Source organism: Arctopsyche grandis, chromosome 1 (assembly GCF_051622035.1).
Source record: "Arctopsyche grandis isolate Sample6627 chromosome 1, ASM5162203v2, whole genome shotgun sequence".
NCBI lineage: Eukaryota > Metazoa > Arthropoda > Insecta > Trichoptera > Hydropsychidae > Arctopsyche > Arctopsyche grandis.
Window position 1 is genome coordinate 24,802,804 of NC_135355.1, and position 19,368 is coordinate 24,822,171.

The 19,368-nt window shown below is 30.4% G+C and overlaps 1 protein-coding gene across 1 annotated transcript; it reads right to left on the bottom strand.

Moving 5' to 3' along the window:
- Positions 1–1,420: 1,420 nt before the first annotated feature.
- On the bottom strand, positions 1,421–18,562 carry LOC143919031 (diacylglycerol lipase-beta-like). Its single transcript, XM_077441238.1, has 14 exons — positions 18,132–18,562; positions 6,300–6,395; positions 5,991–6,200; positions 5,803–5,915; positions 5,514–5,735; positions 5,279–5,428; positions 4,588–4,756; positions 4,383–4,506; positions 3,884–4,133; positions 3,047–3,139; positions 2,815–2,969; positions 2,595–2,744; positions 1,719–1,831; positions 1,421–1,642 (listed from the first exon to the last, which is right to left on the bottom strand). The coding sequence occupies exons 1-14, from the start codon at positions 18,242–18,244 to the stop codon at positions 1,471–1,473; spliced, it is 2,130 nt and encodes a 709-aa protein (XP_077297364.1). The 5' UTR covers positions 18,245–18,562; the 3' UTR covers positions 1,421–1,470.
- Between the last annotated feature and the right edge of the window lie 806 nt (positions 18,563–19,368).

The window sequence follows — 19,368 nt, forward strand, 5'->3', positions numbered from 1 at the left end:
GATTAAAAAAGCTGTGATATTTGATATTGGTCGGTCTTAAATAAGCTTTAAATTGATCGCAAATGTAAAATTAAATTTCAAAAATGTGATTTTTGTGACATAGTATGGCTAATATTATATTTATATACATACATATGTACTTGTAATTTTTATAAAAAATTTAAATATATTGCATATCAGTTAAAATTTATCTTGTTTTTAAATTAGTTACTTAATTTTGAGAAGAGCTACTGCATAACAAACAACCAACTATAAACACTTTTTACATTTTTTTCTATGTAAGTGTTGCAAGTATTATTCTTCCAGTGATTTCTTGGCAGCTTTCTGTTATAATAATATACATATGTACGTTCCCTAAAACGTCAGTGAAAGTGTACTTTCACTGCTAGTACGAAAAAAAATAGTTTAAAGAGGTAAATAAAAATATAATTTTAAAATCACAGTGAAAACTTTATTAAGTAAAACTTTCAGACTTTCGATTGATGCATGCGATAAAAGCATGCGATTTGAAAAAAAATATTATCGGTTAAACTGATTGAAATATTAATTTAATGAGTGTTTTTTTGTCATTTCCAAATTATCATCTTTATAAATATTTCAGTGCTTTTACAAAATGAGGTCGTTTTTATAAAGATGAAACACTGATTTTTGCTACTAAACGATGATTGTCATGCAATAGAAAAGTGACTGCTGTCTATTCATGTTCGTATTTAATCGGTCTTAAATCGCCTTCGATCTTGGCAGCCTTCACTCTACATTTACATGGAGAAATTAAATTTTAAACCATCAAAAATTAGAACTAAAATAATTTATATAACATGCATTCGATAAAGCATGCTCACATACTTTCAATTATTTACAAGAGATTAAAAAAGTCTTTTTGGCTTCTACAAGATTTCTAAATTGCATAACATTTATGGACGGATTTGTTATATGTATACATAGGAAAACTAAAAATAATATATATCTTAAATACAGATATCTAACAAGATTCAAAATATGGATGTAGTTATAATTTTAGGTATAAAAAATCATTAAAATCATTAAAATTACACATGTATTCTAAAAAATTAAACATAATACATATATGTATGTATGTCTGGATCATAGTAAATAATCATATTTAAATAAAAATAGACATATGAAGTTATTTTGATAAAAGATTTAAACATATAATGCTTAACATATCATTCATACATGTAATACACATAGTACTTTATAAAAGTGTCAAGTGGCAGAAGTTGCAAGTATTATTCTGACGCTGTTATATTGTACAATGTGCATATACATACATACACATGGTAAATTTTATAATTAAATGTTTTATATATATATATATATATATATATATATATATATATATTTATATACATGAAAAATCACAGCTTTATTTTTGAGCTTCACATCAAGAGATAGCGGGCTGATGCCGCAATGTCTTTACGAGGAACAAGTAAACATACATTGTTTTATTCATATGTGTGTTATATGGTAAATTTGTCTTTCCTTTAAAATGGTATCTAGCGTTCCTTCCACGTTGTATGGAAAATGGTCCAGCAACATTCTGGGCATGACCTGAAGCTCCATGAAATCCTCGGGAATCGCCCACCGCATCTCATATGTCGGCTCGTGGATTTTTGTTTTCCTGTAATGAAAATTTTCATTTGCTATAATAATTTAAATTCAAATCTAATTTAATCAGCAATGTTATCAATTTATACTTTTCAATTCCTATTCTTTTTCTTCTTGCTATATGGAGAATTTTTCCTGGTGTGTATAATCTTACTTTTGAAAATCTTCTTATGAAAATACTTTTTGATAATACTGTAGTTTCCTAAAAATCAAATTATAATCTAATTATTATGCGTGAACTAGATTCTTGATTAAAAAACATTCTTCTTACTTATACTTATTATAATCTTATAGTGCTTTTATCATAACTCACTTATTGTCAAGCTTTTTATTAAATAAAATTATGTTCAAATATCATTTAAATAAATTTTAAAGCAGCTTTTATTATGCCACAGAGCACATAAAAAAATTTAGCATAATTTAGCTTGATTCTTTTAAAAAAAGGTCAGAAAAGTAAAAAAAGCAAAAAAAGGTGTCGGAATACCGTTCCACTGCGTTCCATTACAAAACATCATTGTATATACGTATGTATATATGTTTGATACTTTACAAGAATCATAAAGAATGTATTGAATTCTTCAAGATATACACTTGAATCGTTAAAAAATACCGCATATTACCAAGTTTTAACACTTGTCCGGGTCTTTTATGTAGATTCAGTTATGAGAAAAAGGCAAAGACACTGCCTCTCAGATCTGTCTACATTGGGTATTTGTGAATCATTTTTGTCGCAAACATGAGCCTTCGTTAGTAATTCAATCATCAAGTACAAAAAAAAGCGGAAGTGGAGTCAGAGTCACTCGATTTTTAACTACTGGGGCTTCGGCCAAAAAGCCACGACTCTTGACTCTACAACCCTAGGTTTATATAATATGATGTATCAAAGATTTAACCCCAGACAAACATAAATACATGCATCATGTTTATATATTCATACTTGTTAATTTCATTTCATATTTACTAACATTGTTCATAACTGTTGTTATTAACAGTGGATCTTGTCCGTTTTCTCCAGCTGTATTTTCAAGATCTTCCGGATCTCTCCAAGTGGATTCCAAATCTCTTGTCGGCACGCCGAACAACGCATAACCGAAGCCGTTCAACATTATTCGATACTGAAATAAGTTTTTCATTGTTAAAATATTTATATATAAAATTGAAATGATAATTATTGTTTTAAATTACTTTTGGCAATTTAGTTGCATGTATAGTTTGCATTATTTTTGTACGAAGATTTTCTGCGCTGTCCACGCTCAGTCTCATTACAAGATCATCGCCAACACCGACCGTGAAAATAAAGTTCTCAGTATAGCGAGCAGCCTCTCGACTCAGCACGCCGGCTTAAATAGTTAAATTTATACATAGGAATATAAAAAAATAAATAAGTTGAATGTTTTATGTCGTAAGAAAGACATACCCGGCGTAGAGAATGCATATACTCTCAAATCAGGATACTTCGGACGTAATTTTAAGGCTACTAATACTGCAACACCAGCTCCCAGACTATGCCCTTTAAGAATTATCAGTAAAATTTTATTAGATAATACATAAAAGTATACATTCTTACAGTGGCGTAGCGTGAATTCCTCGTGCCCCCCCGTAAAATATTTTAAGGCGCCCCCCCCCCCCCATATATTCATATTAGCAAAATAACTTTCCAAATTAATAATGTATACCTTTTTACGTATCGGTATATGTACCTCTATATCGAAGTGCATTAATAGTTTAATCTGGACGACCAACAAGCAGTGCACAATCTGTTTAAAGTAACTGATGGTGAATTTTCCTTAAAAACTTCCCACCTGTAAATGGTGACAGCGAAAAATTTATAAATTTTATTGGTTTTAATCATATAATTTTTACTTTATCTATGTTTTTTATTGTTTACACATTGAAAAAATATATACAAGAATAAGAGAATTCTTAGCTAATAGGTTGAAGTGGCACTGACGTTCAAAAGATGGAAAAAGACGGTAGTCTTCTAGCCCTATTGGCATACCTATATCAATTACACAATGAGGACAATGATTCAAAATATGTTAATGTATATGTACATACACATATAGTACAAATAGGTTGAAAAATAAAAGAAGTTTTTAAAAAAGTTATTTCAAAAAAATTACGGAACAAATTAAAAAATCCGTGAAAAAGGCGCGCTTCGTGGCACCCCCCCGCATTGCGGGGTCTGCGGGCGTGGTAGCTACGCCACTGCATTCTTATTATACAAATACAAACTAAATAATTCAAAATATACCTGTGATTATTAGAGTGTATTGAGGATATTGATAGAAAGCTCTATCTAATATGGTATGTAGTTTATGAGTGAGTTTATTAGCACCCATTGCCATTCCTTTGTGCGCTGAGGTATCTGGTGGTAAACCATGGGCTTCGAAACGTTCAGATCCTGCCGTTAGATCGGTGAATATGTCACGCAGTGACATTGATCCTCTTATAGCTACAACAATACTTTTGGTTTTATGATCTGCTATCACGCAGAATGGTAACTATAAATTGAAATAAAGAAAAATATGAATTCATATCTCCATCGACGTATTAAAATTCATCTATGTTGTTAAATATTGAAACTAATTCAAACTAACTACATAGAATAATGATATACCGAATAGATTTGTAAGTGTCAACGTCATTAATACAATCATATCTAATATATTCTTGTAGGACAGATGCAGTATAGAATATTTAAAAGTTTCAATATAACAACTACACAATGAATCAAATTAATGATTATTTACTTCAAAAACATGATTCTTAAATGACGCAAAGAGTATATCCTTGGAAGGAAGACCTGATAAGTATCTCACACCGGCTAAATTGCACATGCAGCAATTGTCATCGGTCACAAATCTCGATTTGGGCCTGAAAGTTTCGTCAGTCTTTATTACATTGAATATTTTTTGATTTAAAATTCAACTCAACAGCATGGTATATCATATTTACCGACAACATCCACAGCACGTTGCGTATCGTACAAGTTTGCAAATTCCAGTGATACAATTTGTAAATAGCACATAGGGCCAGCCATATGGAGCGATGGATAACTTTAAAAAATGGTGGGCATCTTTCAAATTCATCCAAGTTGGAGCTTCCGAAAATACTTTTGAAATATCTGTAAATATAATTTGTTAATTCATTATGAGAAACATTTCAGTATGTTGAAATTTGTTTTGAAAATCGAAAAATCAAAAGGTTTCATAGACCTTAATGGGTTTGGTGGAAACGATCGACAAGCGCCAGACAGACTGAACCACAGATTAACTGGATGGCTGCTTTAAACGCAATTCTCGACTTCACGAATGATAGATTGCACATCAGATGACGAGTAACGTTTCGATATGCACAGATGCAATTATTAAAATTGAGTTAGATGTTTCTGGCGAGTTTAATAAGGCAAAATTCGGAACTTAAGTATCAAAAGCACATAGCGTATACAGGGTAGGTATTTCGAGACTATGGGTAGATTTCGCGTAGTGTAAGTGCGAGCAGTGCGCACGCATAAGGTACACGTGTCGTTAATCTGTGGTTCAGTCTGTCTGGCGTTTTTCGATCGTTTGCACCGCATCGACCTTAATCTATGACATATATGTTTAAGTTAAAGTTAATACTGGTTGGTGACTTAAAGTTTTCTTACCAGTTGAATAAATGGGCTCTTCTTCATTGATCATTTGAATTCTTCTCATTTCTCTAGTTTCCCTCTTTTGCCTCACCCTTAATAAAATGCATCCTGCCATGACGTCAGAAGGAACTAAATCAGTCGTGCGAAAAATTGCACTGAGCAAAGCTGTAAACATATATAAAAGAGTGAAATAATATAAATTTTTTGCAAAAAAGTATACAAATAAAAACAATTGAAACAAGGAAATGACCTGCAACCTGTTGAAAAGCTTCGTCTCCATACTCATCTTTTTTGAGACAGCAACAAGCCCATCTAAATCTGCGAGACCAAAGTCCCGTAACTTTTTTATGATGTCTCGATTGACTAGGAGTATCCAGACTCTCTCCATACTTTACAGATCCCAACGGGTCAAACACAATAAACATTCCAAATATCGTTAATGCGAACAGTACCCAATTGAACACCACAATACCTGAAAAAAGTGGCCATTTAAATACAAAAACTTCACATTGAAAATATATTCATTTTGTAATCAATACCTTCTATAACTATTCTTGAAAATTCATCACTCGGCGAACACGGTATTATTTTACAAAATATCCATACGGTGCCCATAGTGTTTAAAAGTACTTCGGGTAATATGAGTGATACCCTAGAATATACATGTATTCATATGATGTGAACTTGAAATTAATATTTTCATAATTGAGACATTATAAAAACATACTTGATTGTGAGTAGAGGTGTGACGTATTTTCTAGAGTCGGTGTCTGTTATAGTACCTCTTGACGAATTACATGCAAGCATACCGAGTAATATCATAACTATGGCTTGGAGTACAAGTATTCCTATTAAGTAAACTCTTACATAAATAGCACCAGGACAGTTTTCTATTGTCGGAAATATAACATTGCATGCCAAAGCTGTCAGTACCAACCTGATTGAAATAATTTTATTATAAATCATAAATTTGTGAAATTAATCAATTTGGATATAGTAAAATACTAATTAAGCTGGAATTAAATTTAAATATTACCATACAAATCTGAATAGTAGTTCGAATATGCTCGGAAAAACTAAGTCATCTGACGCTGCTAACCATTTTCTTCCCAGCAGTCGAAGAGCAGGCATTCTGTTGAATAGCAAATTGAATCTAAATGAATTCACTTCATAAATTATAACTTATGCGTTGTAAAATATACATTTTTTTAATCATATATTTTCGTGCTACAAGAATCGTTTCACAGTGAAGCGTGACTTATGTACATGGATCATTAATATTAATTAAAAATTGAAAATCAAATACACCTATTTGTAAAATTCTCTTAAATATTTGTTGTACATATTTGAATAAAATATAATATATTATAACATGGTTCAATGTAATAGTATTACATTTTAAAAATATAATATAATCATGATCTACACTCAGTCACCACCCACTTCTGGGTGAAGGCCTCTCCAACACGTTTCAACATTCATCTCTGTTTTGCGCAACTCTCATCTATCTCACCCCAAACATTTTCTTAATTTCGTCTACTCATCTTCCTTGCGTTCATCCTTTCACCCTTTTACATTATCTCGGGAACCATTCCAACACTTCTTTTGTCCATTCTTCTAGCTACGTGACCCACCCATCGCCATTTCAATCTCTTCATTTCCTCTACTATGTACATACATATAATACATGGGTCTACGTGACGAGACAGAATGTTAAATTACAGAAAACACAAATATCGGAAGGCAAAGATCGAAAATCGAAAGATCTTAAGTCGAAAGATCAAAAAAAAATGGTGCATGATAAACGGTACATACTCACTTAATTTGCGCGAGCAGGATACAACAGGAACAAGAAGAACAGGCTTTTCCTCCCGTATTCTGCGCGCGCACATTAATACGGGAGGAAAAGCCTGTTCCTCTTGTTCCTGTTGTATCCTGCTCGCGCAAACTAAGTGAGTGTGTACGTGAGAATGTACCGTTTACCATGCACCCTTTTTTTATCTTTCGACTTAAGATCTTTCGATTTTCGATCTTTGCCTTCCGATATTTGCGTTTTCGGGCATTTCACATTCGGGCCCGTCACGGAGACCGCCTTTTTGTCATACTTCTAACCCACATATTCCGTTTCCTATCTCTCCTCGTAATACCGAGCATACAGTACTTCATACTTCTTTGAGTGTATTGGATTTTGTGCATAATGATATAAAAAATATTATTATATTTGTAAACTGGCAAATAGACAAGGAATTAATTACACAAAAAGTTGAAAATTAATATAATACATATTAGTTCAGTAAAAATTTCACAGTCAGATGTTGTTTCGCGACGTGTGATACGCTAATTAAATTGCCAAGATTTTTGGACTGTGTGCAAAATGGCAGCATCGGTATTTGAACAGGAAAAAAATTGACAATCTGCATCACATCACCGCTCGTTTTGATCACACTCGAGTGAAAGTGGTTAAGATTTTATCGTGCAAAAATGTATTATTGCAAATAGACGGTATGCCTTCATACATATGTGTATGCCTTCGTAAAAGTCTATCTATAATATATATGTATGTACATACATACATATACATACTTAGTACAACTTATAAATAAATTGTATTCCACATTAATATATTTTTAATCGGTAGTTTTTTTTATTATGATACATATAAATAATTTGTAATAAATTCACGTTTCATAAGACATTGCGTTTCGTTTAAAATTGAAATAAATTCAGTTCAAGGTATTTTGTTTTCCAATGTGCGTAGATTTTCTCTTTGTATTTCCATCGTCGAATGATATTAATGTAGTTACAATATTTTGTACAACGTTGAATTCTGCCACACCTTTTAACCTTCAAAACAACTTATACATATGTGTACTTAAACTACATACATTATTAAATTTGAAGTTTTTAAAGGTTTTATTCAAAATAAGAAAGTCCGTAGAAATAGTAAATACACATCTATGTAGACATTTTGCAGGCATAATTAGGAGAAAAATTAAAAGAAGAATGAAAATTTTTTAAATGTAATTTGATAACATTTTCTATAATTAAACTTAAGCATAAGCAAAAGCTTTTTAATAATTTTGAATATTTAAGTGAAATTAGCACATTTTCGTATATTATATATCAAAAATGTTTTTATCCTCAAGATGACTTCTGATACGGGTATTATCATTTTAATTTTTTATTTAAAGATTGGAACAATGTTTGACCGACTCTCGTAATTTATAAATTCTATGTCTGCTTGGTATTAGAGATAAAAAGCATATGTATGTATGTGTATACAAAAATGCTTAGAAAAATAAAATATGTATTTTACGAGGTGAATATTAAAAAAATATAGTAAGAATTGATTTTCAAACATTTTTTAAATATTTTTAAGGTGTGATGATAGCTTAAAAATCTATGAATGATTACAGTATTTCTCGTTTATATACAAAATAATATTTTTGTATATATGTATGTATGTACGCATACAAACTCCCGTTCAAGCTGAAGAAAAATGACCTATTTACATACAATATATGTATGTATGTCATGTGTATATGTATTTACATATATGTATATTTACAATGTCAATAATATTAAGAAATATAAGTATATATGTACATACATACATACATAAATTCAAATATGTGTATTATACAATTTAAATTTTGCTCAGGAAACCATTTTGTTATAATGTATGATATTAAATAATCATTACGCGTTAAGAATTCATTAAAATCAAAATCAAAATCTTTAAGCTACTTATATTAAGCTCTTCTGAATTAATAATGTGACGAAAACTGGTCTGAGTAAATAATATACTTATGCTTGAAGAAAAACGGTTTTTTGATTACCGTTGTAAAAAAGTATAAAACACAACCTTTTAATAAAAAAATGAAAAAATTAAACAAATTGATTACTGCATTATTTTGAATTAATTTGACTTTGTTTGTCTTTCACGACTTCTCATTGAAAGTTATTCTTTCTAGCGTGCAAAATTTATTATCCAATAATGAATAATATTGCATCTATAGACACAGAAGATATCAATATACATACATGTGTACATATATTATCATAATAATGAATAGTATTGTATTTATAGATAAAAAGATAGTTATTATATTGATAGTAACATTAGTTTTTACTGCTCATTTACTACATATAATTAGCGTTGTGCCCATTGAAATTTCAACGGTTGGTTTCGGGAAGATATTGATACATGATTTAAAATAAGTTATATATATATATATATATATATATATATATATATATATATATATATATATATATATATATATATATATATATATATCTATATATATATATATATATATCTATATATATATATACATACATGCATATTATTACTTTTATATAAAGTTTATAAATGTTTAGTTTTTCCTATGTTCCCCGGTTCATTTCCATATTTATATAAAATGTAAGACCGCTTGCAAGTAAACGTAATTTAGAGCTGCGAAGGTCACTACCTTAAAAATACACTTCGCACACACATACATATGTACATATGTATTTACTATATATATATTTGCATAGAATCAAAATTAAACGTGGGTACTTTGAACCGTTAAGTCAGAAATTTCGCATTCAAAATTATTTGTGTTGTAATAGAAAAAAAATATGAAGATGATTCGACAAATTTATTGGCATTGACACTTCTAGTCGATAAAGGAACGCCACTTTAAATTTATCTAAATGATTTATAACTTAGATTTTAAACCGCAAACTGTAGTATACGTATTTCAAAATGTCGATAAGAGTGTGGAAGTGTTTGAAAATAATTTCGATTTTTTTTAGCTTAATATTACTTTACTCAATGCATATATTGATAAGAGTGGATCTTAAAAAATGTTGCATGTTTTCAATTCACAAATAAACATTTTAATAATACCCAAACTAAACCACAATTTAAGATTTTTAATTTTGTGGATTTATCAATTCAAAATTTTTGCTATATGTTATATGTATCTGATATCAAATGATATTAATACTACCGATTTTTTTTTCTTTATATCGATTCATACAATACTACTAAAGAAATTTTTAATACAAATAAAATGTAAAAAAAACATTTGTCAATATTCAGCTTAAGCATATTTGAAATTATAATTTTTTATTATATATGCTAAACACTTTTTTTATACGTTTGACTATTAATATTAAATAAGATAATATCAATTAATTTGAATCGCTTAGTCGGTATTATTTAAATACGATATAATAGTAAAAAATTAAGTTTTTTTTCAATATTACGTGATTTGAGAAAATAAGAATTAAATATTCAATAGTTTGGATGATGTTATTTTTGAGCTGTAATTAAATTTTTAGTTAAAAATTCCCCCTTTCGATCAGTTAATTAATAAGTTGTCAGTAATATTACAAAATGGTCATTTAGTATTATAAACGGATTGTATCCACTGGTCAGTGTGTTTGTGGTAAGTTAATAAATTAAATGGTCTGCAATTAATTTAAATAATTAGTAGTTAATATAAAAGAGTTAGTATTTAAATTAAATAGACAATAGTTGAAAATAAGTATCTACAAACACTCACATGAACAGTTCGATGATGTACATATGTGTCATTAAGAAAATCGAAAAACATGAAAAAACAGAAATCAAATCATTGTACGATTTAAGCTTTAAACTAAAGAATAAGAAGCAAATATCTAATTAAAAAAAACGTGTTCGGAAGTACCAAAATTAACCTTGGTCAAGTAGAACCGGGGTGTTTGGACCACATCGATATACCAAAATTAGAGAATTCATCATATTACTGACTATTTATTGTTTTTTTACTGACTTTTTATTGTTTTTTACTGACCATTTAATGATTTTTTACTAACCAATTTTAAGAATACTTACTGACCTATTTTTAAATTTAGTAAGTGAACGTTTTCGACTGACCGAAAAAAATGTTGCCGTTATTTTTGAGCTGATTTTTAGTTTATTTAAATTGATGCCGTTCAATAATCGTACTTCAAAAGTACTGATTGAGTTTTGGCCAGTGGGTCGTTATGCAATTTTTGTTTGTTTGTTAAATAAAAAAAAGGGAAATTGTGGTTGAAAGTGTATTTTGAGAACTAGAAAGTAGGCGGTGAATCGTCGCAACGCAAGTCACGCGCACCACATTATCCGATGAACATTTGACATAACTGGAGATAGCGAAAGTTGGTCAAATCGAATCGGTTGATGAGTGTGATCAAGGTCAATTTCAATCATGAATATAGTAATGATTGTCTTCACTTAGGGACACATCGAAAGAAAAGTGTTGAAACAAGTTTTTCGAGCAACCGAATTATGTGAACTCATGTAAAATGAGTATATATCATAATTTCAAATCGGCTAATGCATTGTGAAACGTGTTCAAGCGTGGGTATCTCTTTTTATATCCTGTATGGTGTCGAAGGACAGTTTGAATGCATACCATTTTATCTATCTAAGTATGCAAATCATGGTTTGAGGTTTTCCCGGCAATCTATTCTGATTTGTATGTGCATCTATAAGTAACAAGATGATTATACGCTTGGAAAATTTATTGGTACAATGACTGTTTGTAATGTAAATTAGAAATATAAAAAAAAAACTATTCAATTGAGTATGAATGAACACTCGAATGAACTCTCATTCATCGTAGTTATTGATTTATTTGAGATAATTTATATTATACAAAATGCAAGTCTTAATATGCTAATTGTTTTAAAATCAAAAATGCCACTCTGAAGAAAAATATCTTCGATTAATGTATTTTGCCAGTGATGACACATGGATGTGAAACGTGGAAATTGAACGCCAAGATGCTGCACAAAGTCAAATGCACTCAATAAAGTATGGAACGCTGTATGCTCGGCATAACGAGGAAAGACAGGAAGCGGAACACGTGGGTGAGAAGTATGACAAGGGTAGTGGACATAGTGGATAGAGTAAAGAGATTGAAAAGGCAATGGTCGGGTCACGTGGCGAGAATATAGGTAGACGAACTTAGGAATATGTGTGGGGTGAGATGGATGAGAATTGCGCAAAACAGAGGCGAGTGGAAGCGTGTTGTCTCAGGCCTTCATCCAGCAGTGGACGGTTAGCGGCTGTAGATGATGATGATATTTTAGTCTTAACATGCTAGTTTGTACGATCGCAATGAGCCAAATTAATGTATATTTTGTCATCATATGCCAAATCATCATAATATAATATCTAAATAAATCTGTACATAATATTGTTTATTTTATTTTATGGATTTTAATAAAATTAATTAAATAAGGAAACACCATATATAAACTAACAGCATTGATAGTCTATAAATGATATTCAGCAAATGTATGATCGTATACTATTATTGTGTAATTAATTATTAACCGCAAAATGTTATAAATCTGTTTTAAATTAGTTTCTACATAGAATAGTTTTCTCGGAATGATGCCGATGTCGATGGAATTTCATATTTATGATAATTTTCATTTGATATTGAGGGCGTTAATGTCAGATCTTCAATCGATACGTACGTAATTGCGGGACAAATGTCATATGCTTACGAGGAAAAGTAGGTTATGTTCTATAATAAATGCCAAAATATAGGACAAAAGTCTAAAAAGTGAACTTAATAATTTATTTTGGATATATGTATGCACATATGTACATATGTATATGCACTTTATTGTCAGTAATAAACTACATACATATATACGAATTCAATTAGTTATCAATTTATGCAGATGGTACAGCTTGCTTCACAAGTAGCAAAAAACCAGACATCATTCTTAAAAATCTTGAATTTGCAATTAAAACAATGACTAAGTGGAAAATTAAAATTAATCAAACCAAAACAGACGCCATATTCTTTAGTGTTAGAAAGCATAAACCAAGTTCAGATCTGAAAATCCCCTCTGGAGAAAGTCTGAAATGGCAGTCAGTAATAAAATATTTAGGAGTAACGTTTGACAAAAGAATGAGATGGGCACCTCACATTGAGGCAGCGAAATGCAAGGCGATGCGGGGTATATCCTCAATATATCCAATATTTAATCGCCATAGTTCTTTATCAACGCTAAATAAAATAAAATTATATCGCGCTATCATATTACCTTTATTAACCTATGCTTCACCTGTATGGAATAACGCCTCGAATACTAACCTTTCCAAGCTCCAAGTAATACAAAATAAATCACTAAAAATAATTTATAATACACCCATATATACTAACCTGAAAAAACTGCATGCCATATATAATATTCCGTTTGTCACAGACATTACTAACAAACTAACCAGTAGATTCTATGACAGAATCACTAATAACCATACTAACACACTTGTGAAGAGTCTCGGTGATTAGAACAAAATGTCTATACCCTTCAGGTATAAACACAGATTACCTAAACACAATCTGCTTTAGGTCATCGACTTTAGACGAGAGTCTTTAATTAATATTATGTATTAGATGTATTATGAACATTTATAAGGATTGTAAATAGGTTTTTGAGCTCTTTTTCCTATTATGCTTTAGATTAACATTAGAATAATATAATACTGTGATTACTAACCAAATTAAATTAAATTGTAAAATAGAAAATGATCAGTAGATCAGTAGCTATTAAAATAGATATAAGATGTATTGTGAACATAATTTCGTAATAATAAAAAGCATTTAAAAATCAAAATCAATTAGTTATCAATCAGTTTGGTCATAAAATACTAGTTTGAATCAATCAAGATCTTTATAAAATTAGAAAATCACAAGCGAATCCTCTGCTTTAAAGAATATTTCAATACAGTTTTAAGTGTCAAATTACAATCTACTATCAGAACAAATTGACCAATTAATTAAAGTACTGATCAATCCAAATTTATTTACTCATCGTTAATTTTATGTTGTTGAATTTTCATTCTAATTCTAATTGTAGCTAATACCGAGTTGATACGATACGAATGATACGTGCGCTAATTTGGTCACTCGGACGTTGCCACGTTAAGAGTAACATCCAAGTGACTCGATCTGGATTAACTCGTATCGTGTTAACCTGGTTTAACTAGAATATTTTAAAGTTAATGACCAATTAAATACTGACCACACAACTCACATAAAAATGTGAGATGTGTAAAATATTGCAATACATACATAGCATTTTTCTCGACTACAAACAATATTTAATTTTAAATACACATACAAGGAAAAGTCTTTACAGATAATTACCGCTTTTAGAGAGAATGTAAATAATTAAATAATATTTTCGAGAAACTCGCAAAGAGGTGTTTGTTCAACAAATACGATTTTTAATGGAAATTCATAACGAGAGGACTTTTCCTCGTGTTTTTAAAGTGAAATTGAATTGCCGTGTATATGTTATTTTACGTAAAAAAGTCTACATTTTTATAATTTCGAAATTTTTTTTTCATTTTAATAACTATCAAATCAATTAATCAATAGTTTTTCCAAGAGCAATGCATTCCCCCCCCTCCAAAGATCATTATATCTAATCACAATATATGTACATAACGTGTATGTAATTATCAATAAATTATATGATATGAATAAATTGGTTTTTTATCGTTTTAAAATCATAAAAGTGCACAAAATGACACATTAAATACGATGCATCCAATGAGGTAAAAACTGGTCAAAGATGACCTTCCTGACGTGGGCGTTTTGAGGGCTATTGAAGGTATTTAATATATGTACGTATCTCTATCTCAGAGTACAAACACCTTAACTACTTGTGTATGTTTATACATATATCTATACTTATGTATACATATTCCAGACATGGTCACCTTGAAGGGATTGAATATTCCGACTTGTCGAAAAAGAAACTTTGATCTAAGTGAATTTTCGAAGCTCACTTACTGCAACGTGTACTTAATAAAGGTTAACCTACCAGTATGTCATATGTATGTACATAGTATAGGTAAATGCATATGTACATATATCAGAAATATATGATTTTATTTAAATAACATATGTAGGTACAATATAATGTGATTGTAATAATAAATTTCAATGTTTTTTTATTATCATACATAGCATACACAATGACACTGTAACAATATTTTTCATATGCATACATAAAATTTACATTATAGGTAAGTTTGTATATTATAAAGGCAGCGATTCGTCTGTAATATTCTCGCAGGCATATATGTACATATGTATTCATAAAATATGTACTCATTTTGACCATAGGATTAAGAAATTTCACGCTCAATATTTAATAAGCACATGCTCGCGATCACATTACAGATGCATCTTTGGTTTAGTTGAAATTTGTATGTACATATCATGTTATTGATGTTCAATACATATGTACATACACGTGTATAGAGCGTGTCTTCAATTGACGGACGTTATTTATTCGGAAATTCGCATATGGATATTTTGAAAATGAATTTATTTGGAATTTTACATATGGATAATATGAAATTTTGATTGAGAAAAAATAAGTCTATACATATTTTTTAATTACATATGTATTCAATTTTATAGCTGAGAATATTGGACATGATCATAAAGTGAAATATACATATAATACACTTCCAGAAAATTCAGAATCTAACAATATTGGTCTGACACTTTTTATTATTTAAAATGTACGTATTGATTCATTTTTTTATAGTTGAAAATAGTTACGATATAAGAGGCCAATGTATGTACATATACTAGATTATTTACAGCAAAATCTACCGAGCGAACTACATACATACATATGCATTTATATTTTTTCCATTTTTGAGGTCATATCTGTTCACGGTAGTGAGGTACAGTTAGATTGGATCTGAGTGAAGATTTCGGCCAATGCAACGGTTCTCGAGTGTCAAAACGTCAAAATAATATAATTTTAATCAATTATTTATAGGTAGATTTGTCATGTTTAGAGTGTAATATGCATTGAATCAATATACATACATATGTATGTATATAATAGTATATGTATACACATTATGTACTCATGCATACATACATATATTCTACTGGGGATTTTCTAAAGCAGCAATTGTATTATTTCTTCTTATTCATTAATAAAATTGGTACATAAAGTACGTCATACATATTAAGAATGATGAAAAAGAAGACTTGAACGAAACCGGGATTTCCATGATTATGTTGCGCCTTTTGTTGTCGTTTTCTTTACAAATTTTATAAACATATTTATTTAAGTAATGGCCATCGGCTTTGTTCCACTTGTAAAGGTTCGTTTATTTATATATTTATGTACAGCTCAAGTCAATTGCAAGTCAACATCAGTACCAAAAGTATTCTTTAGTATGTACATACATACATTTTACATGGACAAATTCATACCTTCCGTAATGTGTAACGTTGCATTAACCGACACGATATATTCATATTATACAGCAGTACATGTCACCGATATGCATCAAGCAAAACCGGTTATCTTTGACCACCGTGGAAATATTCTCGCATGACGTGACGTCATAGTAGTGAGTGTACCCGTACTAAAGAAAGTGTTGCAATGTGTATATGAATATTTTCCGAAACGTCACATTGTGACAATATTGACTCGACGATACGACGCAAGCAACATTGCGCCGTATAGTCGCGCTTTGTAATGTAAGCCAATTTTGATTTGCACTCGTCCAAAACGTTAGTTGGATTATTACGCACATTCCGATCGCCCAAAAGACAATTTTTGCCAAGAAAATCGCGAATACGGAATATTTGACACTCAAGTTCTCGTTAGTATGATAGTATCGTTAGTATGATGAACTTTTCGGCTGCCAGATGTTATAGTTTTTTCCTGCCAGATATAGAGTAGTCTTTTCGGTGCAGGGTTTTGCCGAGCTGTTGACGTGCAGTGCTGGATAATATAAACGGACCTTTAGTCGGTGTTCATTTGTACGTTATTTTTTCGAATTCATTTAGAAATGTATAAACTATTATCGTTCCCGTGCACGTCATTTATATAATACAATAACGAAAATCGCAAACGATGATTAGTTGCGTTTTTCAGCGTTTTTCTTTCATAATAAACAAATATTCATTCATGTCGAAAATATATTTTACAAAACGTCGATACGACATAATAATTTCTACATATTTAATTTCGAAATATGAATTTTTAATATTTTCGCAAACGATTGATACGATTCATTAGTATTAAATATATAAATAATGTCTCATTTCAAAAGCAACGTAATTAAAATATTCCGTATACATACATATATTGTATAGTACTGACGTATTAGACGGAAGTAGGAAATATTACAAGGTGATTATATTTCATATAATGTTTGTGAATCTTTTTGATGTTTATTTTTACCATAAAACCAAATGCAGCATTATTTATGTGATGGAAAACGAGCTTTAAAAATATACACATCTATATAATAAATAATACGTATAAAATGATAATATTTAATATTACAAACTTAGATGAATACTTAATTTTTGAAAATTGATTTGATACATATGTACATGCATTTTTAGCATTCAAAAGGGCTCAATTCGATTGTGAACTGAGCCGAAATTCGTTTGACATGGTAATTTAGAAGTACATCATTACTTTAGAGAATTTTAGTTCTAATGATTCAGTTGCATAACGCTACCACTAATGATCCCATCGCTAATGACGAAGGCTCCGGAATTCACGATGAATAATATGAATACTGAAATTTTCCGTGTGCTGCAAATCAATTACGCGGAACCATCGATGACAGATGATCACAAAAACAAACAGCGAGGACAATAAGCGAAATTGTACAACGTATTCCCACGACATTTTGAAAAGTGCGCAACATTGCCGCTTGACCCACTGTGCGCGCATTGTCAACATTTCAACACCGGAAACCGAATTTTAGAATATTCGTACGATAGGATAGACACACATTTATAATTTTGTGCACAATTATGAATCTCACCTGAGTTGGGCTCGGCTCAAAACTGGTTTCGGTGCAACGGCTGTTCTAAACAGCAGTCGCGGTGCATCCGGAAAGAAAGAAGTCGATCCGGATCGCTGCACTGACACACACATACATACACACCACAAACACTTTTTGATCGAATATTGATTTTATTCACAGATAATTGATACAGGCTATTTGACAAATGATGTTTGAAAGCAGGTGCATAAGGTTGAAATTATTTCACTGATCTTGCCTAGGACAGTGTGTGGATTCGTCACGATTGCGGTCTAGTTCCGCCACTGGAGGGCGGATTTTCCGCCATGGCGGCACTTTAAATAATCATCACAGTCATTGAGAAGATGACGGTATCATCGAAGATCGACTGGATGATGTATAGAAGTCGCTGGAAACGCTCGACCGCACGGTGCAACTTTCCAACGGCGACTGGAGTCCGATCGGCGAGTCAGTTGTGCGATTTCTTCACGCTTAACCCGCTAGATACCTGTTGACGTGCTGGAATTAAAATACATTTTTTCAAACCGATAGAATTTTTTGTTTTGCTTGATAAAATACATCAATCAATCGATATAAATTTTGCTGTGTAAGAACACATACGCTTGAATCGTACAGCCTGGAACAAGCTCATGGATTCCAGCTGTGATGGGAGTATTTATTTATATATAATATTTTAATAGTTTTGGACCATTGTGGCTTTACAGGAAGAGTCTAATGCATACAATAGCCTACATAAGAAATCAAGACAGGGAGAAAAAAAATAGTACCTACTACCTACATAGAACAAAAAGCAAAAGCAGAAAAATAATAGGTTTTTGAGTTCTTTTTCCTATTATGCTTTAGATTAAAATTAGAATAATATAATACTGTGATTACTAACCAAATTAAATTAAATTGTAAAATAGAAAATGATCAGTAGATCAGTAGCTATTAAAATAGATATAAGATGTATTGTGAACATAATTTCGTAATAATAAAAAGCATTTTAAAAATCAAAAATCAAAAGCAGAAAAATGAGATAAAAAATTACAAAAAAAAGATCATATAACAAGAAAATAATAGGGAACAAAAAAAAAACATTTAAACACAACCAAAATAATAACAAAAAAAACAAACCTTTAAAATAGTAGCGGATAAATGAAAATTTCAAGTAATAAAATACAAAGAAGGGAATGTCTTACACCTACAGCCTGTTCCAATTAATAAGAACCAACTACGAATACAAAACATTCCTGCG